General features: G+C 43.9%; 2 protein-coding genes across 2 annotated transcripts; both read left to right on the plus strand.

Annotated features, from left to right (window-relative positions):
- The first annotated feature begins 1,938 nt into the window (after positions 1 to 1,938).
- gpr146 (G protein-coupled receptor 146) lies at positions 1,939 to 11,150 on the plus strand. The gene is made up of 2 exons (XM_079746045.1): positions 1,939 to 2,213; positions 7,242 to 11,150. Exon 2 carries the CDS (start codon positions 7,315 to 7,317, stop codon positions 8,368 to 8,370), a length of 1,056 nt encoding a protein of 351 aa, XP_079602171.1. The 5' UTR covers positions 1,939 to 2,213; positions 7,242 to 7,314; the 3' UTR covers positions 8,371 to 11,150.
- Positions 11,151 to 17,788: 6,638 nt separating this feature from the next.
- Positions 17,789 to 18,886, plus strand: gper1 (G protein-coupled estrogen receptor 1; the record flags this gene model as incomplete). The annotated part of the gene is made up of 1 exon (XM_079746044.1): positions 17,789 to 18,886. The coding sequence occupies one exon, from the start codon at positions 17,789 to 17,791 to the stop codon at positions 18,884 to 18,886; it is 1,098 nt and encodes a 365-aa protein (XP_079602170.1).
- Between the last annotated feature and the right edge of the window lie 4,408 nt (positions 18,887 to 23,294).

Consider the following 23,294-nt stretch of genomic DNA (forward strand, 5'->3'; position numbering starts at 1 on the left):
CATTGTAATTTGCTAAGAGGGACTATGTGGCTAGGACCCCATCCATTCCACATTCCACCACAATTAATTTGAAACTCGTATGTACATTTAATTATGCAGGGTTTCCGTTTGTCTTGTACGAGGCAGAAAACTCAAAGAAGGCCTTTTCCCCAGGGTGCCACAGCACAGATTTAGTGGATTTTGTATCTGGTTTGCAGATGTGTCATTGATAATACTGAAACTAAACCACAAGCGTTGAATCAGATACATTCACACATTGATGCCTACCTTAGTTTTTAACTCAACAGTGATAAAAACGTAGTGGATCAATCCTCTTGTCAAAGGAATCTTTCAGTAACACCCAGGGGAAGTGGATAATAAATGAACAATTTGTACGGTCAATCTTCAGAAACCCAAAGGTATCCACCTTGTAATCCGTAACATCGCATAACATCTTTCATTTTCATTTCTCTGGGGAAGCTTATTAGGACATGGAAAGTCAGTGTGTGAATATCTGTGACTGAAGAGATGCCACCCAGCATCTATAACATAATTTCATTACATACCGTAGATGTATTGTTAGGTGTGTTTGTGTGTGTGTGTGTGTGTGTGTGTGTGTGTGTGTGTGTGTGTGTGTGTGTGTGTGCGTATGGGGGAGGTGTGTGTGGTTGTCTGTGTGTGTGTTTGTGTGTGTGTGTGTGTGCGTGTTTGTGTGTCTATGTGTGTGTGTGTGTGTGGGTGTGTATTTGCGTGTGTAGTCATTGTATATTCTTCCTTATAAAACCAAAGAAGCCATGCCTCTTGTGCATCCGTACACCAGACTTGTAGTTACCTGTTATTCGGTTCAGGGCAACCGTTGATCACGACAGTGATATGAATGAACACCATCCCTCATGTGATGACACGTAGGCTTCGGAGTCTCAGACAGTCACCCTTGCATCCCTGAGCTCCAGGTTCCGCCTGTGTGTCTGTCCTTCCTTTCCCTCCTGGGGGGCTGTGCAGGAAATTAAAGAACGGTTCAGCCTACGAGAGCACTAATGCAGACCTGATGTTATCACGGTGCACACAATCCCTGCTTGAGCCAACCATGAATCCCTCCCTAGGAAGATTCGCCCCCACACACCCAGGAAAAGTTCATCCAATCCAACATCCCCTATCGCCATGGGGATCTCGTCCTGCACCCAGCTGCACTCTGTGTCTTGTGGAGGATGACGATGAGAATGAGGATGATGAGGTGAGCTATACACAGTGTTGACCGATGGGCCAATCTGTAATCCATAATCTTCTTAGTGAAACTTGGTTTGCTCTATTAAAGGTGATGTGGATCCTCACAACACAAAGGGCGTTTTTCGGTGTTATGATCATGCACAGTTGGATTAGTAATGTTGATCTTCAAAATGTCTACAACTGATAGACAAATAGACTGGAAATGTGTCTTTGATGGACAAACTAGAACTTAATTGGTATGATATAAACATTTCTTATTAAAAAGATCCATAGAGATTCACCAATGATGTGTGACGTTATTATATACAATGATTTGTGCTTTGACATCAGCACATTCATAATGTTAAGTTAAATTGTGCTTTGTGAATCAAAATGCATTTTGTGCACGTTTCCAGAGCCTTGAGGCAGGAATGAAATGACCTAATGCATTTTTCATTTTCAACTTCCACACACACAAAGCCGATTTCCTCACTGTCTGTGAATAGGGTAAGAAACACCTTTACAAACATATATAGATATGGATGTGAGGGACAACTATCGCAAGTCAGTAGAAAGTGCATTGTAGTAAGTTTGAAATGTTTTCCTCATCCTCCCCTCCGCACGCCTCCCCCATCCCCCACGGTCACGATCTGCAACCAATCAGAACACAGAACGGCCGTTCGGGCCTCATCGACAAAAAAGAACCAGCCCAGTATCAAGGAGACAGTGGGGGAGGGTCACGTGTGTATACACTGTAGCGCTCAGCACCACTCGAGTCCCAGTAAGTAGTAGGCTATACGCCGTCCCGTATCGAAAACAAGCCCCAGCCGATGGGCAAAGCGGACCGATGAAAAGCGCTTCAAACTAAACATGTAGCGTTGTAGTTTCCCTTTCTGGTCGCTTGTAAGAATAAAGATAGTTTCTCGAGTGTTATTGAAATGCTGCAACGGAGATTTACCAATGGAAACGCTACATCTAACCCAATGCCGCCGTAGATCTTTTGGCATAAAGATCTAAATATCTGAGTGGTAAGTTTTGTTGTTGTTTTTGTTGTTTTTAATGAGCAAATGTAGTAGTCTTTACAGTTATGTATGTTGTTAAAAGCTTTAGGGGCTGAAAAGCTCTCCATGCGTTCAGATGGTTGTGTGTAGTGCCAACAGTTGTAAATGTTATGGGAAAGTAATAGTAGCCTATCATACTACTACTACTACTACTACTACTAGTAGTAGTAGTAGTAGTAGTAGTATAATCATAGTACATATTACAGAATATCCCATTCTTCCCAGCGTTTCATGCATGGCAAGAGGGTAATGTTACTGCCGAGATATGGGACAACTCCATGACTCTATGCGCTAAATTTCGTCTGTTTGTTTTAGTTTAGACTGGTTCTGCTGACGTTTGACGGCTTTATAGTGGCTGCAGGCTACATTTGTTTCGATTATTAAAGTTCAACATTAAAATGTAAGAAATACTCAGGTGAAAAAGCAAGTCGATTCGTATTGTTTGCAGTGGGTTGAGCTTTTTCATGGTAAACTCATGGTATCTCATGGTAAACGACAAACGTCCTGTCACCGAATATGCATGCAGACTACAAGGACAATTATAGTGACGTTACTACTACTACTATTGAATTGTTATAACATAGGATGGTGGATCCATATAAATGTGTTTAATTCAAACAGTAAGAAAATGGTTAATGGGTACCTGCTTAACCTTGATCATAAGCCACCAATTAATACGTTGTGAGTTGAGCAGAATCAAGACCAGAACTATGAAGCTTACTAAGTGTAGAGGAAAGCAATTCGTGTGCACATTCCATATTTGTTTATCTTTGGGATTGTAGCAACAAGTTTTTAGTCTTAATCTAAGCAGCTTCGTATCATTATGCAGTAAAACATAATAGGCACGTGTGAACATTTTAATTAAGTGCCAATTAAAGGTAGCATTTAGTGGCTGGATCAGTGGCTGGAAGCTATTCATTCAAGTCCTAAGATGTAAAAAGAAAAAGAAAAAATAGTGTTTATTCTGCGCAACAGCTCTGTTGATACAACTGCCGACCAAATAGTTCAACGTCCTTAACTTTATCCACGTGACCTAATGGCACAGGGACGCGTGCGCGGGGGCTTAAAGTTACTAAGCCTGTTTTGTGCTGACCATTGATCTGTGACTTTTGTTCCTGTTTGTACTGTTGACGTTTTTTTTCTTCTCTTTTGCCTGTCGGGAAGGAAGCTACTATGACCTTTGTATGGTGCCTACCTGTTTAGAGATCATAAACATTGAATCATGGAACAGGAAACAACTCTGGATGCTATAAATAAATCATGGGCATTTACGGGCACTTAGTTTATAGATTTGGCTTCTGTTGGCCTCTTCCTCTCATCTCGACCAAAGATGTATTGGGCAGTTAAATTGGGGCTTTTCAAAGCACCTTTCAACAACATCTATATTTTGGCAGTGGAGCCCTCCATATAATAACAAGGTATTTCCTCTGAAATCAGACCCTACCTGTATAACTTTATTTGAGGCAAAGTATAGACCTGGTTTAAACAAGACCTTTGAATCATACATAACACAATAACGACCTGTTAGTAACCGTTGCACATGATGTACTCAGGCCTTTGATCTAAAAAGATAAAGTAAATGAATCAACTGCCTAGGTTGGTTAGGGGGTACAGAAAAACCTTGGGTAACTTAGGTTTCAACTTCGATGCAATCGTTCCTCCTTCAGACTGCACTCCACACAGCACACGCTCACTACCGCAGATCAGAATCATGTGACCTCACTCTTCTGAGAAGGGCCTCAGTAGATTCCCGTAAGGTTACATGGAGTGGAGGGGGGGGGGGGGGGGGGGGGGTTTTGGTCGTGGCGTCCCCCGTCTATCACAATCTTCCTATCAGGGCTCCAGGATCTGGCTTCAACTGACAGTGAAAACACTTTCGGGGGGAGGAGGGGGGCGCCACCCCTCTTTAGCGGCCGGGGCCCAGGGGACCGAGACGTGCTGATCGCGGCCCGTCTGGAGGGGAGTGGGCGGAACTGTTTCTGACAGCCGGGAACAGTGTGAAGGGAAGTTCACGCGCGAGGATTCCTCACCAACGGTGTTACCGTCGTAGACTTGTGTTTGCAGGCGTATGGCAGGCGTTTAAGAAAGGGAATAAATCATGCCTCGCTGATGATTGGCTGTTTAAAGTAGGCTCTTTTTTTTGTGACGTCATAGCTGAACTAATAGACCTAACACCGCCACGGTTACGGGTTCGATTCCCACCCTGGCCCAACCATGTTATGAGTGTATGCACCTATGAGAAAGACATGAAACTGACAAGACATCAAATTAACTTTTTGTGATTGCAACATTGCGGATTTCTTGCTTAACTATCTGACCACAAATAGGATCCAATAGGAGCGTGATCTAAGTACTGTGTGAATCATAAATCACAATCTCTGCGGTGACCACCTATGTTTCGTACCGCCCCGATTTCCTGCTTTACTTGGAAATGTGTCATACATGGGCCGTGCAATGCCTCATTCAACACCGACAAACAACAAATGCATAATAGCAGTTTTTTTCAATGCAAGATAAATGCAAGGAAGCAGGCCAACAAGAACTGGACCTTTGCACAAATCTCACCTCAGTTGAGGAAGAAACAAAATAGACTCCACTCCAATGCCGTTTCATGCTGATTAGTCACTGAGATCCCCAAAGGGAAGCAGGTGATAGGGCCGTGACAACCAGGCAGCTAGCTGTATTCAGAGACAACTCATGCTCTCTGGAATAACACTAGAGGCAGCCAGGTGCCTCCAACCAAGTTGGCTTTAGTCAGACTTGGTGCGAAGAGTGTGCGCCTGTTTACAATTGGGTGGGTTTTATAGTTCCAAAGAAAGGTTACAGGGGTTTCTTATTAAAGAGTATAACTATCTTCGACCTTATCCAGCTCGGAACGTGTGTGTGTGTGTGTGCGAGTGCATGTGTGTGTGTGATGTGTACGTGCGGCTTTGTTTGTGTGTGTGTATGTGGGTGTGTGAGCGTGCATGTTTGTGGGTGATGTGTATGTGTGGGTGTGCCTGTATGTGTGCGTGTGTGTGTTTGCTACGTGCGTGTGAGTCTTCAGGTCAAGGAGTACCTCTGTACGGGTGTTATGTAAGTCAAACAGGAGAATGCTCTGCTTTGCTGGCATTCCTTACTTATCCTGCTGCTCACAACAATGCCTGTCTGCAGTGTGCAAGGGAAACAATAAAGGCAGCTTTCTGGAAGTTTCTGTATTGTTTTGGTGACCAAATGCGCCACATTTTGAATTTGAAATCTATTCACTGGATGTCCCCCAATGCTATTCTCAGTTCGTCAGTGTTATTAATATTCTTAACTCCCTATGTGATGCAACACCTTTTTTTTCACCATGGCTAATTACATCTGAACAATTTTGGTTTATCGTCCTCTTGAGACGCGAAAGCTCATCACAGGGGCTGCTGCACATGTTTAGCGGGCTATGAAACCAGATACCCCCTTGACCAACGTCTTCCTTGACCGTCCTCTCAGAGTGGTTCTTCATGTATCGGATTCAGCGCCACTAAACAGCCCCCTCCATCCACGACCCCGCCCTGAACTCCGAACTCCCAGCCCCTCGTTCTTCGCTAACCTCTCGCCAGAGCCTGGTTCACATTTCACTCTCTATAAATCCACTCATCGCCACCACACAGACCCCGACCTCCTGCCCTCTTCCCACTCTTTCCTACTCCGCTCTGCGGAAACACTTGGGTCCGGGCGTTGGTGTCAGAGCAGTCCTAAGCAGACCTGGGCAGGTTCAGTCGGAGAGACTTCAGCGTTTGTGTTGTTTTGCTTGACCGTGCGAAGCGGGAAAGCCTGCTACCCGCACGTCCTCCGCCCTGCCTCTGTCCGCCGTCTAGCTGACGCATGCGAAGAAATAAATACAATACAGGCAGAGATACGGAATGAGAAACAGACCCAGACAGAGAGAGAAAATGTGCCTCGGGTTTGTTAAAAAAAAAAAGAAAGGAAGAATGAAAATAAATCCAGTTTTGTATTCTTCCACATGGGGCCAGATGGTGTTTTGCAACGGGTAGTGTTGAAAAGAGAAAGAAAAAAAAAATGTTTTTACAAGGTTGTGACGGCCCAGTGAAACATGTTGTGAGGCATTCGTGCTCGTCTAGTCATCTCCAGTGAGGTGGGATTAATAGTATTGGGTAATAATGGCTATGTTGCGGCTGGGTTCACTGTGAGTGGAGGGGACTCCTTTTGCCTCCCAGAGTTGTAACCAAGAACCACAAAAGTAGGCGAGACCCATGAATCAAATTTAGTTTTGAATTCAGTTGTATGGAGAGAGAGAAGGGGAAAAAGGCACAGTGTTCCCCATTGTTGAGTGACTCATTGTTATTACCACACAAAGCCATACAGTACAAGTCTTTCAAGACACAGAAAACTTGGCCAACACAGAATGGCACAGTGGTCAGGAATGTTCCTCAAAGTAACCCCGTTCTGCTCCCCATGTCAGCACTAACCCACCATGCCGAAGGTCCCAGGAGAAAGACTGGACATCGACTCTGTGCCTTACGGCCTCTCTTTGCCCTTTCAGTTATTTGTTTTTCACGAGTTGTCGCCGTGTCCATGTTTTAATTTTTTTCTTCAAACAAGGCCATCCTATTTGATGGACTGTGTGAAGTATTCTGCCATTATTAATGTGTTTTCTTCCCCCCCCTCTCTCTCTCCCTCCCTCTCTCTTTCTCTCTCTCCCTCTCTCTCTCTCCCTCCCTCTCTCTTTCTCTCTCTCCCTCCGTCTCTTTCTCTCTCTCTCTCTCTCCCTCTCTCTCCCTCTCCCTCCCTCTCCCTCTCCTTCCCTCTCTCTCTCTCTCTCTCCCTCTCACTCTCTCCCTCTCTCTCTCCCTCTCTCTCCCTCTCCCTCCCTCTCCCTCTCCTTCCCTCTCTCTCTCTCTCTCTCCCTCTCCCTCCCTCTCCCTCCCTCTCCCTCTCCCTCTCCTTCCCTCTCTCTCTCTCCCTCTCCCTCCCTCTCCCTCTCCCTCTCTCTCCCTCTCTCTCTTCTTCCAGTGAGACCTAGTCTACCACCCCCTCCAGCCCCCCGCCCACCCACGACGCTGGCCTTCCGCGGACCCTCTCAGCGATGTGGAGCTGCATGGCCCACAATGAGTCAGACGCCAGCGACGCGGACCACCAGCTCTGCCAGGACCTGGGCCTCATCCTGTCGGCGTTCTCCGTCCTCTACCTCGCCGTGGGCTTCCCTGTGGGCCTGTGCTACAACGCCCTGCTGGTGGCCGTCAACCTGTCCAACAAGGCGTCCATGACCATGCCCGACGTGTACTTTGTCAACATGGCCATCGCCGGCCTGGTGCTGAACCTGGTGGCGCCCGTTGAGCTCCTGGGGCCGCACTTCACCCGCTGGCCTGCCTGGGAGTACAACAACGAGGTGTACATCACCCTGCTCATCCTGTTCAACGTCTCCTCGCTGGTGGTCATGTACTCCACCACGCTGCTCAGCCTGGACTACTACATCGAGCGGGCGCTGCCGCGCACCTACATGTCCAGTGTGTACAACACCAAGCACGTGTGCGGCTTCATCTGGGGCGGCGCCGTGCTCACCAGCTTCTCCTCGCTGCTCTTCTACGTGTGCAACCACGTGTCCACCAAGATCATCGAGTGCTCCAAGATGCAGAACAAGGAGGCGGCCGACGCCATCATGATCTTCATCGGCTACGTGGTGCCGGCGGCGGCTGTGCTGTACGCCTTCGCGCTCATCCTGCGCATCCGCAAGGAGTCCACGCCGCTGGACCAGGACTCGGCGCGCCTGGACCCGTCCATCCACCGGCTGCTGCTGGCGTCGGTGTGCGTGCAGTTCACCCTGTGGACGCCCTACTACATAACGCTGCTGGTGCACACCGTGGTGGGCGCGCCGGGCAGCCACGGCGGCGGCGGCGGCGGCGGCGGCGGCGGTGGTGGCGTCGGCGGCGGGAGTAGAAGGCCGGGCCTCACCGTGTACTACTTCCTGCGGTGCGTGGCCGAGCTGATGGCGTTCTCCAGCAGCTTCGCCATGCCGCTCATGTATCAGCAGATGAACAAGAACTTCTCGCACAAGCTGCAGCGGCTGCTCGCGCGGCTGCACTGCGGCCGCGAGCGCGCCTGCCCCCACGAACGCTCCGCCGTGCAGCAGGTGGTCACGTGAGGTTCCCCGCTCCGAGACCGGTCCGATCCCACCAAGAACCACCCCATCCCCCTCCCCCCCCCCCCCCCCCCCAACCCCCCAGTCTCTCTTTGGACTAGCCGGCACTTATCCCCGTCCCCACCCACCTCCCCCTGTTACAGGGCCAGTATCCTGTCACGCTTTCCTGCTGCTGCTGTGGACTGTGAAAGAAGCGGACATTGCTGAGAGCGGCATTTCCTGTGTCGTTGACCGTCGTCCAGAACTTGATTGGAGCTCTCGTACCATATGAGGGGTATCTGATCGGAGAGTCGTACCTAAGTGCAAAAAATACCACTAAGTGCTGTGTTGTTTTTCTGTCGCCGTTAGCTAGGTAAAAGCTCTCTCCGCTGTGACACTTGATCACTAGAACCGGAAAGGGAACTCTACTTGCTGACTTGTATTCTTTAGATCTTAGTTCTCCCTCTGGTGACTTCTCTCACCACACACACACACACACACACACACACACACACACACACACACACACACACACACACACACACACACACACACACACCTAGCTATACGCACAAGGCAACTGTGTTGAAGTTCCATTTGTTATATGTATATGGCTATATGGCAGTAGTAGCGTAGAGGAGCTACAATCAGGAACTTGAATTATGCAGAGGTTAAGAAATCTTCTTTCACTCATGGACAGAACTGTTGCAGTCATTGTTTTTGTTTTTTTCAGAATTGTTGAATCAATGTATTCTCACACCATTTTAGAAATCTAGTCAGATTTATGTATATACATATATATATATATATATATATATATATATATATAGAATATATATGATTCAAACAAGGATGTATGTATCTGGGGTTCAAGCATAACCGCCGTACCTCTAGCCATCTCTGATGAAATCACGTCACCTTTTAAACTATTATTACTAGTTCTGGAACTAGTGAAGACATGAAAAACACCGGATCAATTTGTATTGATTACACTTACCTCGGTCAAGCATGAAACTCTTAAGCTATAAATATACACAAATATATACAGTTTGTACTGTATTCTCCTCGGGGAGAAGCGCATGTTAAAATGGGGGGGGGGGGGGGGGGGGGGTAAAAAGGCACTTATAATAGCAGCGTAGCGGAGACATGCAGACGGCACTGTTTGACTTGAGAAATTCACGAGACGCTTCACATGAGCACAGAGGATCACCTGCCAAACACCTGCAACCGCTGTGCTGGAGAGAGAGCGCCATCGTAACAACTGAAAGCACTGCTGAAAGGATTAAGGGTATTCAGCATGTTGCATGGGGGGAAAAGCTAAGGAATGTTCCCACTTAGTTTAAAAACAAATGAGAAAATATGCTATGACATTTTTCCAATTTAGATATATTCCTGCTTTGCATTATAATAAAATATTTTTTGTAAACAGTGTAAAAGAGGATGGCCAGTTTATTTATTGTCATTGCAAGGCAAGGTCATTCCCTGGTCGAAAGATTGGGTTTATTGGCTGACCCCAGAAAACCTGTGGCAGACACTCTGTCGATCAAAATGGCTGCATTCCTATGAGGACTTCCTTGCTGACAAAAACAAGAGGGATCACGACTGTCAAACAGACGTGTGTGTTGCTGCTGATCCCCGAGTGAGATTGGCAGTCTCACATCGTTTCTGAGCTGCTAACAATACATAACCAACCCTTGTTCTTACATCCCTTACAATACAACGATTGCGTCTTCGTAAATTTGCATGGTTACAAAAAGTGAAGTTGGCAAAAAGAAAAGCTTCATGTGATGAGAAATTAATGAAGGAAGTATTTTAGACTGCAATTAAATGTTTGTCAGGGTTCCTGTTTTGTTGGTACTTCGAAGGGTGACTTGAATCAGTCATGCTTGTATCTTCGAGCAGGCCACAATAAAATAATAAACAGTTCAGACAGTTCCCGTACTATCTCAGATCATCTTAACACAGTTAATCATTAATTAAAGTTCAATCCCAGTTGCGATGATTAAGGTGTGTTGAGGATCGATGGCAATTTGAACAACAATGATGACATCAACATCCTAAAGCTTATACATTGTGTCAATCCTACACCACAGCTCTGAGGATGCCTGGGACCTCTTAACACATTGCGTTTTTGATGAGCAGTTCAGCATGTATGCTCTTAAGCAATAGATTAATTGAATGAGCAATTTAAAGTATTGATTAAACATTACAAGGCTAGGTTAATGATGGCTCTGTCTTTAGCCTTAATCATAATGCCCCCCAGTGATCATTAATCAGGTTGTCTTTATATTAGGCACTAAACATGTTTCATCTATTTCATCTATTATTTGGACGCATGCAATACCTTCAGAACATATCCCTAAAATAATCATTTTTATCAACAAATCACGTATTTGTAACCTCTCTAAATACACCTCTCTTAATAAACTTTTCACTAACGTGTAAAGTTCCCTTGAAAGGTGATTAAATCACATCTCGGATTACTTCTGAATACATTAGTTTCCTCTTCGGTTTAACAACTAATGTCTGCAGAATATTTAAATGAAAATGAGCAAAAAATAACACTGCACTAATGGCTTTCACCAAAACCGCAAACAAATTCACATTCAGATCGGTTGCTTTGTGTCCAAGATCTGTGTGTAAAGTCTCGGAAAATGTGTATATAGAGTGTGTTAGAGATATACCAGGGGACACCATGCCCTTTTTCAAAAGAATTGCATAAATTATCTTCAGAAAGGTATACAGTAGATACTGTAGCATTCTTAACTGACAACTGAGTCGAAGACCTGATTACACAATAAACATACAAATCCTATCTACCAGCCCTGTTTTCTTTCATATTCATATGTTATTGTCTGATAAAAAATGATGAATAAATGGGCCGTTTATTCAAAGCGGTTTCAATAAGCTAATGCATCACTGCTGTGGAGCACAATGCTAGCATTGATCCTTCTCACAAATCCATGTCACCACCACACTACCAACAGTAAGTTTGCTAGAAATACACACAGGCCTCTCCTAAGCTCTGTGTCTTTTCATTTCCAAGTGTTACCTTTCACGGGACAGATCTAATCTCCCGTTTCATCCATCTCTGCTCAGCAGTACAAATAGTACTGTACCTTGCAGTCTTACAATTATTGGTTACGCTTTTTATGCCAGTGTCCTTGGTACAGTGTAATAACACATGTTATAAGCAATGTAACAACCTATAACAGCTTAATATGTAATAACATTATGAAACAGCCTAACCATTCCCCAGAGTGTAACTTGCTCTTTCGGCTATCCCTAACCTTAACCCTATACTACACTCTTAAGCAACATGTGTTATTGCATATGAACTACATACTGTTAAACATCATTACTCTGCTTAATACACTGTAATTACCTGTGGAATCACACTGTTAACAGGACACTGTAATGTACTGTATATGCACGCCACCGTCTCGCAATAAACACAATGCACACCGTATGTGTCTGTTCCCTGAGCGCTCATGGGACGGACACATACAGTACGTATTGTATGTAGGGCTTCAAGATGGTGTGCAAAAACAGGGATACCACTGGACCCCTTTCTCAGTTCCGATGACCGCAAACAACAGATTGATTGTGGCGAGTTCCCTCCTAACCACGCCACTCAGAACGGGGGGGATGGAGGGCAGGGAAACGGCAGCATTCCAGCCATGCTGGGGAATTGTTTAGTCTATCTCAGGGAACATCAATTCAATGGTGTTATTGTCAATCTGAACTAACACAATGTTGTTTTGGTGTCGTATCTGAAGGCGCATAATCCAAGGGTTTGTGTTTGTGATAGATGTGGGGGGGAGGGAAATGTGGCACAATGGAGCCTGGACAACAATGATGATCTTTCATCATGAAGTTGTACATTCGCAAGACACGTTTCCTGCAATATTTGAATAGGTTTGACTGTGAAAGAGAAATGTGAAAGAGCATTCGCTGCAACAACTCCACGGCTGGCCATGTCATTTCAGTGGCTTATTCCTCCATAAGGATTATTCAATATATATTCCAAAAGGATTGTTCAGGCCTTCAGCAACGCAAACTTTCCACAGGTATTCACAGCAGTGTTTGTGAGTCCTCAAAGCCAGACCAAAATAGAGGAAAACAGCAGAGCTCAAACTTGAGGTGGGGGTCTTGAATTATACATGCTTACATCTGGAAATGATATGATAATGCAGTGGATTGAAAGTAGTTGCCATGGTGACGGTTTCCCTCCCAGAACTGAGTTTATGAGGCCTTGACGTGACTACAGCCGTTAGTTTAAGCAACCATAGACAAAGATCTCTTGCCATCGAGTGTGCATTTCTTGGCAATTATTCAGTTCTTGCTTAATATGATTCCCAGCGCGTGCGATAAACATGCTAGGGATCATATACGCCCATATGTGCTCATAAATAAAGATTTTTGATATTGAAACCTTTCCAAAAGAAGGTCTGTTATTTGGGCCATAGCCAACATATCGCTCTTCTCTTCACTCATTTTGATGTCTAGCACCACAACATATAAATGGTGGTCCGGGAGTTGTTAAACGATGGGCCTATATGTATGGGATGATAGGCTCTGATCTCATTTGACAATGGACGAATCACAACACGTCACACCATCTCGCACACATTTATTTTATTTAAAAAGCATAAAAGCAAAAGGCCTGTGAGGTCAAATAGGTCACTGCCTTTATTTTACCACTTTAGGATTAGTTGGAAAAGCGTAGTTAAAAGATTTATGATCTGAAAATGAGAAATAAGGAAGAGACATATATTTAGCTAAGGACTTTATATGAAAAGAGAACAGAAAATGTATAAGTCTACAGGCCATAAGTGTATTGTGGTCTTTTTGTGTAGCAAAAGGGGGAAACGGTAAAACCGGCCAAGATTCACACTGCTTGAATGTGTTTTTGCGATTTAATGTTTTTTTTTTCCCCTACAGCGGTTCAACAAGTTCCTGCTGCTCACAGTATAAAGTGTCTCACAATGTAAAACATCAGACCACCTATGAAGGAGAGGCTATTTTGCACTGTTGTTTGTTTCAATTGGCTGTCAACCAGTTTTGGCTCAGGAACCAGAGGCACGGTGGTTTTTGTTACCGCAGGTAAAACAAAAAACCAGGCCCGTATCCTTTTTTTTTGTTAGATGTAGTTGTGAAGGTCGCGATCAAAAACGGCTCCGTCATCACCATCCAAATGGGTTTAGCTTTGAAAAATAAGCTTTTCCCAGATTCTCTCATGATGTCTGTATGTCGACCGTTCCGGGGTTGTTCACACAGACAAAGAAATCGGTGTGGGTTACCAGAGAGGGAGTACATTTTGTATTTGTTCAAAAAGCAGTCATTGATAAGACTTTATTTATCTTTTATCTTTTATCACCTTGAATCTATAGAACAAAGCAGAGGCTGCAAGGGGACCCCCGTAGTTGTGTGGTTTGTGGTGTGTGTGCATGTGTGTCTGTGTGTGTGTGTGTGTGTGTGTGTGTGTGTGTGTGTGTGTGTGTGTGTGTGTGTGTGTGTGTGTGTGTGTGTGTGTGTGTTTCCCTCTCTCTCTCTCTCTCTTTCTCTTGCCCCACCCATCGTCGTAGTTCTTGGAAGACAACTAGTCCAGAGCAGATGCTTGAAATACAATACACCCTTATTCTTTACCACCACCACCACCACCATCCCCTCCCTCACCCCACCCCAACCCCTTACCCTCTTCCCCTCTTTTGTGCCAGAGAAGTAAAACAATAAATAAATATACACGCAGAAGACAATGAGGAGTGGCCGATTCAGCTAAATATTGACCATGGCTCAGACAGGAATCATTGGTGGCGAGCAGAACGATTGTGTATGAAGTTCCATGCAGCAGACAGTGTATAGAGAGCCGGTCTCAGAACCAGAACCACACTCATAAGTGGAGGCAGATGAGAGGGTTTTTCTGCCCCCCCCCCCCCCCCCCCCAGTGTAACCATTCAAGACCTCCCACTTTCACTCTCACTCAAAGCCAGTAAGTGTGTGATGCCGCATTTTGTACACAAACAAAACTTGAATGGTCCATGTTGTGCTGGTCATTGTTTGGTTTGGCGGTGAATATTTGTTGTTCCTGCCCTGGTGGTAAACATCACCCCTTCCATTTTGGGCAGGGTTAGTAGCAATCAGTATTTTCAATCAGTTTTTAAATTTGCAAAAACATTAGGCTCAATAAGGACTTGTCCACACAGTTACAATTCAAAATCATGTCGGCTATTTGAATATTCTACTGAGGTGAAAGCTACCATCATGTGTTTTAACATTGACTGTTAAAAGTGTATATGTAACAATAGGATGCAAAGATAACCATGAAAAGATAAAGATCAAAAAGGTATTCATGATTTACTCAACTAATTTATTTTGAAAGGCACTGAAAATACATTTCTTTCAGTGCCAACCAACCCACGCTTACTATTGTATTGCCTTTTCTATTATTATTATTATTATTATTATTATTATTATTATTATTCATCAGCTGTAATGTGCCAGAAAATATAAAAACATGACTTGTCCTGGTGCACCACCTAGTGGTCAACTTCTTACAACATACGCTATGGTCCGACATGAGGTCGACGCCTAAAAGAATGAAATACAATCTGCATACCCGTGATATCATATGCGATAAAGATTCATTAAAAATGATCATAAAGCAATTAATATATTCATAATGATGGACCATTTTGTCTTTGTACATTTGAAACAATTAAACAAATGATAATAAAAATTTACTTAAATGTTCATAGGGTATATGAATATTTTTTATCTAAAAGGCTGTCTGTCTGGTCCTCTGCCTCCATAATACTCCTTCATAAATACGGCATCCCTTGAATTAGCATTTCAAATGAAGCATGGTCGCTGTTGGACAATTCCGGCTGGAGCTCTTGACCCATGATCTTCTCTCCAGTCTAGACATCATGAAAATTAAAATGTTTCTGTTTTGACTGTAGATTGGGAGCAAAAGCCAAAAAACGCCATTTAATATAGTAGCACCTATGTATCCATACAACTAATAATACATCCAAACAGACACCTCCGTCCACTCTGTTATCCATCTACCGTTGCATCCACCCACCCATTCACCTCCCATCACATACCTATCCATCCATCCATCCATCAACCAACCCACCCATCCAGCTATCCTTCCAAGCTCAATCTTATCCATGCTTCCTTCCTGTGCCTTCCTTCCTTGATTATTCCCGGGGGGGGGCAAGTCTGCAGCCGAGTACATTATCTGTTCATTCACCTGAATTGACAGTAGCTTACACAAGTGTTTTATGCCTCATCTGAAGAGACAAGAGAAGGAAGGAGAACTGGGGAGAAGATTAGAGAACAGGACAATTTGATCAGAGCTAAACAGAGCACATAAATCATATCATGTCATAGGATATCATGTCATATAATAGCATCAAATGTCATATTATATTATGTCTTATCAGTTCATGCCAGACCACCTTCAATTCCATCTCACTATTTCCCATATTCAAAATGACATGGAAATGTGTTTTTTGTCATCCCATAATGCAATTGACCGTCTTCCATTTAAATTCATGTAACATATAGTATGCATGTTAACAGGTCTTGATGGATTGACAAACCATAAGAATAAAATAAAAGACAAACATAAATGATTTACATAACAACTTGCATTTCAAAGCGTTCCCCTCCAATTATCTATCTAGTTCTATGAACTTCTATTCTTTTGTTTGATTTAAGTGGACACCTGGAGACAAGGAGGAAGTAGAACGCACGAGAGGGAAATGAAAGGTAATTGGAATTGATTCTCTATTAAATTCTGGTTTACAAACCATCATTCTGTCCATCCCTGCCTCCCTCATGTCTGATCCCCTCCCCTCTCAGTGGATGGGATGGGCCAAACAGAAGGAGGTGGATGGGGGAGAGAGAGAGCATCAGCTGGACATTGGATTAACAAATCTTTGCCACTACTTCGGCGTCCGCATCAGAGATATAACAACCAGGGTAGCAATCACCATCATTTTTTTTGTAGAAGAAGAAGTAAGTACTGCTTTTCGATGACCCTTGCTGTTACCGGTACTGTTGCTGCTACAAGGCTAACTTGAATGATTCAGGTAACCAGAGTTACTATAGGGAGTCACAATCTGGCTTGAACTTGTTCCTATCTAATTCATATTAATACTTAGAGCAACTTAATGCAAATAAAATATTGTCACTTGATTTGGGCTTCAAAAAAGTTGGGATTACATTTTAAAAGAAAACTTTTCACATCTTTCTCTACCACTGCACCTACCTAACAGTTGTAACTGTTTAGTACCTTTTAAGTTATTGCATGTCAAAACGGTATTGCTTGAGAACTACACTGCATTTCCAATAAATGTTGGGTCAATGAAGGCCTACTTACTTTTCAAAACATGGTCAACAGCTTGTTGTTATTCAACAGTATAGCAATTCTATATGTTAGGCGAAACAAAACTATACAAGCAAATGCATTGCATGCAGAAGTGAAGTGCAAGCAAAAGAAGGGTACTGAAGCTATAACAACGTTCTGGCAAATGGGTTCATCCGTGCACATGTTTGTGAGGGAGGTGTTGGGTTTTTTCTCTCAACATCTCAACTATTAATAGTCATCAAGTTGGGGCAAGCTCGTTAGAAAGAGCCAGGGTTCGCTCAGGGATTTCACATGAGCGTTTCAATGCATCTGTTTAAGTGTGCGGCTTGAATTTTAATGCACTTAGCCTGTGACCAACCGTCTAATGCCTTAGAGAAACACACTCAACAGTTTATGCATGTGCGGTGTAAAATCGACAATTTACCAATGGTACGATAAACGTGCATGTCATATTTCAGGTTGATGAGTGGCGCCATTAGGCTTCCATTACTTCAAATTCATGTGCAAGTGTGTGCCTGTGTGTGTATCTATCTATCCTTTCCTTCAATCATTTTCTACCCCCCCCCCCATACCTACCCCCGACCCCCCCACCTCCTTCCACTGTACATCTCAGGTGTCCCTGCAATATTGTCTCTGGCCGAGGTTTGCTGAATTAAGATGCACATGGACTTGAAGAGACTATCCACCACTAGAATCAGAACATGTGAAAAGCAGACGACCCAACTGAGACGGAGGAAGAAGTCCATCCCCTAATCGCAGGTGTGTGAGTTTGGGCAGACCAGGCCGGCGTGAGGCTAACCAGAGACTGTAAGTGGAGGATGAGGCTATTTTAAGACATGGAGCATCTTCTTATTCTGCACTGTGTGCGACGTTCAGACAGTGGGCCACTTTTTAGCGAACCCTAGTATTGGTGCGGGGGTCAAACAAGCCATGACAACAATGCCCTCGTTTCCATGACAGGAGTGTGCCAGCATGCCAAAACAGCATAAATGAGTCTCAATTTCCGCAAACCAATCTGGGAACTCCTGCAGTTCAACAATGTAGCCGCTGTAGGTGACCTTTATGGGGCCCATGATTCACAACGTTGTGAGCACCGTCAGCATGGAACAGCACACCACCTCTATGGTTTGGATCTATGTCAACGCCACGGAATGGCTGAACACCTCGTACGACTACAACGCCACGACTGAAAACCCGGACACGTACCCGTACTACGTGATCGGCCTCTTCCTGTCCTGCCTCTACACCATCCTCCTCTTCCCCATCGGCTTCATTGGCAACATCCTCATCCTGGTGGTCAACCTGAACCACCGCGAGCGCATGACCATCCCCGACCTCTACTTCGTCAACCTGGCCCTGGCCGACCTCATCCTGGTGGCCGACTCGCTCATCGAGGTGTTCAATCTCAACGAGAAGTACTACGACTACGCCGTCCTCTGCACCTTCATGTCCCTCTTCCTGCAGGTCAACATGTACAGCAGCATCTTCTTCCTGACGTGGATGAGCTTCGACCGCTACGTGGCGCTGGCCGGCTCCATGAGCAGCAGCCCCCTGCGGACCATGCGCCACGCCAAGCTCAGCTGCGGCCTCATCTGGACGGCGTCGCTGCTGGCCACGCTGCTGCCCTTCGCCATCGTGCAGACGCAGCACAACGGCGAGGTCCACTTCTGCTTCGCCAACGTGTCGGAGATCCAGTGGCTGGAGGTGACCATCGGCTTCCTTGTGCCCTTCTCAGTCATCGGCCTGTGCTACTCCCTGATCGTGCGCGTCCTCATGAAGGCCCAGAAGCACCGGGGGCTGTGGCCACGACGGCAGAAGGCCCTGCGCATGATCCTGGTGGTGGTGCTGGTGTTCTTCATCTGCTGGCTGCCGGAGAACGTGTTCATCAGCATCCAGCTGCTGCAGGGCGCAGCCGACCCGGACCAGCCGACCGCCCCCACGCTGTGGCACCACTACCCGCTAACGGGCCACATTGTGAACCTGGCGGCGTTCTCCAACAGCTGCCTGAACCCCATCATCTACAGCTTCCTCGGAGAGACCTTCCGGGATAAGCTGCGGCTCTTTATTAAGCGAAAAGCCAGCTGGTCCGTGCTTAACCGCTTCTGTCAACACACGCTCGACTTACACCTTCCTGTGAGGAGCGAGGAGTCCGAGGTGTGAGTCCCTAGGGCGCAAAGAGAGAGAACTGGAATGAAATGAATGAAAATGTGGATTAAAGTGACAATTAAAGACACCTTAGGGACAAAGCCACGTATTCTGGAGTAACAAAAGCATTTTTTTTTTGTTTTTCATTAAAAGGAACCCGATTTGGAACATGTCGCTTTCTTTTATTGCATCCTAAAACATCAAAGAGCCTTGGTGAAAATGCACAAATGTTAGCTGGCAGCTAACCATGAAAGCTTTATTCACCGCTATGTGAAGCTATAAAGCAAATAGAAACCGTTAACAAGATAAGATACCACAAGATGATCTGAGTCTTACCTACTGTATTTCTAAAAATGTTTTCATTGGACAAAGTGCAAATGTCAAAATATCCCCCAGGTATATAAAGGTTGCCTACAACAATTGCCTAGTTAATTATAGCATTGTGGAGAGGTTGTGACATTTTGTTTATAACTATTCATTTCACGTGCATCTAGTTATATTTGGTGAATACAAAGACATGTGGCCCCCAAATTTAACTAAAAAAATTAATTTAAAAAGTAATATTATACTAGCATTGTTAGTTCTTATTTATTCTGCAGCCGCTGGGATTAAATCATGACCATAAAATAACCTCAAATCAACCTCGATCTTCAGTAAATATGTTGATGCATTAAAGATCAATAAACCAAAAAGTACGGGTCACACAAAGGGTAAGCATTAACATTTGGTTTATTCTATTTCCGTTGAAGAACAGGGCACCGTGTGTCTGGGTCATTGCGTAATGCACAGGAGTTGTTCCTGCTTTTATTATCTGCTCAGTAGTTCATTAATTCACCCATCAGCCGTTCAATAAAGTAACACACACTATAATTACAGTTATAAATGTGCACTAATGACTGCACAACTCTACAGAACAAAACGAACAAATCACGAATGGAAACGAAGAACCAAAAGAAACAGTTGGCTATAAATAGAAAGCAGAGTTAACATGGGAGGGTTTTTTTGTAGTTGTTTTTTTTTATCTCATCTGACAGGAAGGAATATAGAAGGCGTCTGCTAAATGTTGGCTGAGATCCCCACTGTCACGATCCTTACTTGTCAGCTCCTGTTAAGTGTGCAGCCAGAGCAGCAGAGAGGCAGGTGTTGTTTTGGTACGAGAGGACTGGTGCTGTGTAAACACATTACTCCACTGAGAAGATGGAAAGCTGCTGCGATCTGTTGTCCTTAACAGACATTGTTTAACGTCAAGCATTCAAACACGATGCTGAGAGGAAAAAGTGATGTTAGGTTGAAATAACATGAGCAATCTTCAGTTTTGAAAAAATGAAAAAGTGAAGTTATACTATGACAAAGGAAATATTCCACTTCTTCATTGAAACGTAAAAATGTGTACATCAGGTATATTGAAAGGATGTAAAGCAAGTACAAAACACCACTGCCTATTGTCCTCTCCCTGCAGTGTACTGCTGTTTTCTATTGAATCGGCCACTGATTTGTGTTCCGTTAACCTATTCAGGCTGAACAAATGTTAAAATCCAACATTAGGGGTTTGTGGCTTTGGTTTAAGTTCATATTAAGTTTCCATTGGTGAAAAGACAAGACAAATGACATGGCGTTCATTTTCTCGCTCACTTTGAGCCTAGCTTTGCAATCTTTATTGTAATACTGTTTAGCAATAACTGTGTTTTTATAAAACCACTGGACAAAATTCGAAGTTGAATTTATAGATTGTAACATTAAGTGTTCAACTTCTTTAATTTAGAGACGATGGTTTAAATTCAGTATTCATGATCATTTGTGTTGTTAAGGTCTTCATGTGTAGGCAGTGTAGAGGTTTCCTTATGTTAGTGTCTCTGCCCACTTGTCTAACAGAGCTTCATAAAACAGAAGACACTCAAGGCCATCACCAAAACCATAAATTCCCACAGAGGGAACTTGTGACGCCTAACTCTATAGGCGTCTAAAGGTGGAATTATAAACAATGGGTCTATAGATCTGGAAGCTGTCTCAAGAAAGTGTTCCACATCCACCATGAAAATGTTTGAACAATTCTTTGTGATTATCTAGATGAGAATCAGCTCCATGCCACTTTTCACTGCAGCTATTAGCCCATTAGAGTAAATAGTTTTGCCTTTATTTCCACAGACTAAATTGGTTTAAAGAGAGAAAGATCCATTCATTCTGAAGTTGGATTTGTTTTATTCTTTAGAAACACAATTTTCAACAAAGGTGCAAGGGGATGGGTTCAGTACAAAGACACAACTTACATCATACCAGTATAGGTAAAAGCCCAAACCCCAAAACTGTACAACTTCAATTGACTGTATGTCCCCAAATGACAACCACTTTACTCAGTTATTTGGGTTGTTTTAAACTGTTTCCACAACTCAACAAGAGAAGCCTCACACATCCTGGGTGAATAACTTTGCGCCTTAACCAATGGTTGAAATCGCTCTGCGGTCTAGGAGCAGTGAGTGTTTGCTGTTTTAATAGAGCAGGCAGCTATTGATGATGTCTGCAATGAGAAAACCTCCAGCTCAAGCATGTTGTTCCAGCTGTAACAAGCAGCCTGGGAAAGTCTCTCACAGGGTGGTGTTGTTGCCTTGAGAATGCCATTTTATTGATGCTCTACTTGTTTGTGACGCTGGTGCTACTGCTCAGTGGCGTGCCCAGACTGATTCAATAGGGATGGCCCTTGATAACACAGGGGGTAAAACATAGCCTTTGCAGTGCAATGTGGAGAATGTTCACGTCACAGAATGAGAACTCGGCCAACCATTATTTAAGGGGGGGGGGGTTGGTAGGTGCCACCCAAGGCCACCCTGATGCAACGGCATGTTGAATTCTAGAGGAGAGTGACATAGAAGGCTTGTACATGAAACTTATGGGATGTTTGGATTCCAAAAAGGTGTGTTGAAGCAGGACAGCAAGTCTTAGGAACAGAAACAGAAAGGATGCCTCTGAATCTCATCAATGGAAAAAAGGCTCCCCAGCCAATCGCTGATAGATCGGACCATTTGGCAGGTAAAATAATGTAGGGTTACATATTAAAGCCGCTTGGCCAGTATTTGTTTAAACTCTGGCAAGCAAAAAGACAAAATTGTAAAGCTTTTAAACAAGCTCAAAACCAAGAAACTCTATGTTCAACCATGCAGTGGAAAACTCTATATTTTATAATTTATTTCACCCATGTCCCTGTCTCCTGCCCTCAAACACACAAACATACATACCACACACACACACACACACTGTGAGAAGGGCTTTACAAAGGACTGTGTTAACAGCTGGGACTACAGCGTAAGGTTAAGGGTTTGTGGGTACTGACGTCATGCAAGGGACAATGGTGGCGACTTTTCCCCTTTCTTGTATTCACAGCACATCACGCGACTGACCGTGTGCATCTCCACAGAACATATCGGCCATCGCTGACGTTCGAGGGGTTGGATATTCACAATTTGATCAACTCATTCCAAAGTATGGGGCTTCGCTTTCTTGATGATGTCATCAAGAGATGCTTCCCCTACCTCAATAGAGGGGGGCTTCGATATGAATGGAAACTTCTAGTGACTAATAATAATACAAATAAAAGATGAGAACCCTTTTAAAGGGAAGGAGGGATTTCAGTTTCAATAAACAACACAATGTAAAAGTACTTAATGCTGAATCTAAGGCTCAGAAACTAATTAAGGCTACCATTTATTAGCCTAATTAGGTAGAAATTAACTTAACTATCTTAAAAAACATTTCTGCTTGAGCCATTCTGATGTAAGCGTGTGGCATACATGCCCTTAACGGCAAAGGTCTCGTGTGGTCACAGAACTGCAGGCTGAAAAAGCTTCGGGTACTGGAGAAAGTCAAAGTAATTACAACAAGATAGCCCACGCTTTATGCATAATTACAAAGAAGCACACGCCGTAGGCTTCAACAGCTGAATAATTGATCCGATTTATAATTGCATTAGTGTATTAATACTCCTTTCAGCAAAAGGGCTGAGAATAGACAAGCTTAGTAGATATACTGTAGGACAAAGACAGGGGTCGTCATATAAATGTGCTGCAATATAATACATACTTAAATTCAATGACAAGTTGACTCCATTGTTTTTTATTTTCAGATATATTCAGAAAAGCTATACCTCATCTTAGTTTGCAATAGGTGTATAACTTAAAAACTTTGTAAAACGCAACTCTTAGAAAGATAATACAAATGCAATCACTTATAGGGGATAGGCTGAAAGCTAAATAAACTGGCTCAGAAGAAATGAAAAGAAAACCAGAACTTAAAACTAATATAAAACTTGTGCATTCAGTTCATGTATAGTGAAACAATAGGAGGCCTAATTAAATTGTATACTCAACAATCAAGTAACATGAAAATAATGTTGTTTAATATGTTCTGTTGATTGCTATTCTGATTCATGAAT

This window comes from Pollachius pollachius, assembly GCF_949987615.1.
Source record: "Pollachius pollachius genome assembly, chromosome: 11".
Classification (NCBI taxonomy): domain Eukaryota; kingdom Metazoa; phylum Chordata; class Actinopteri; order Gadiformes; family Gadidae; genus Pollachius; species Pollachius pollachius.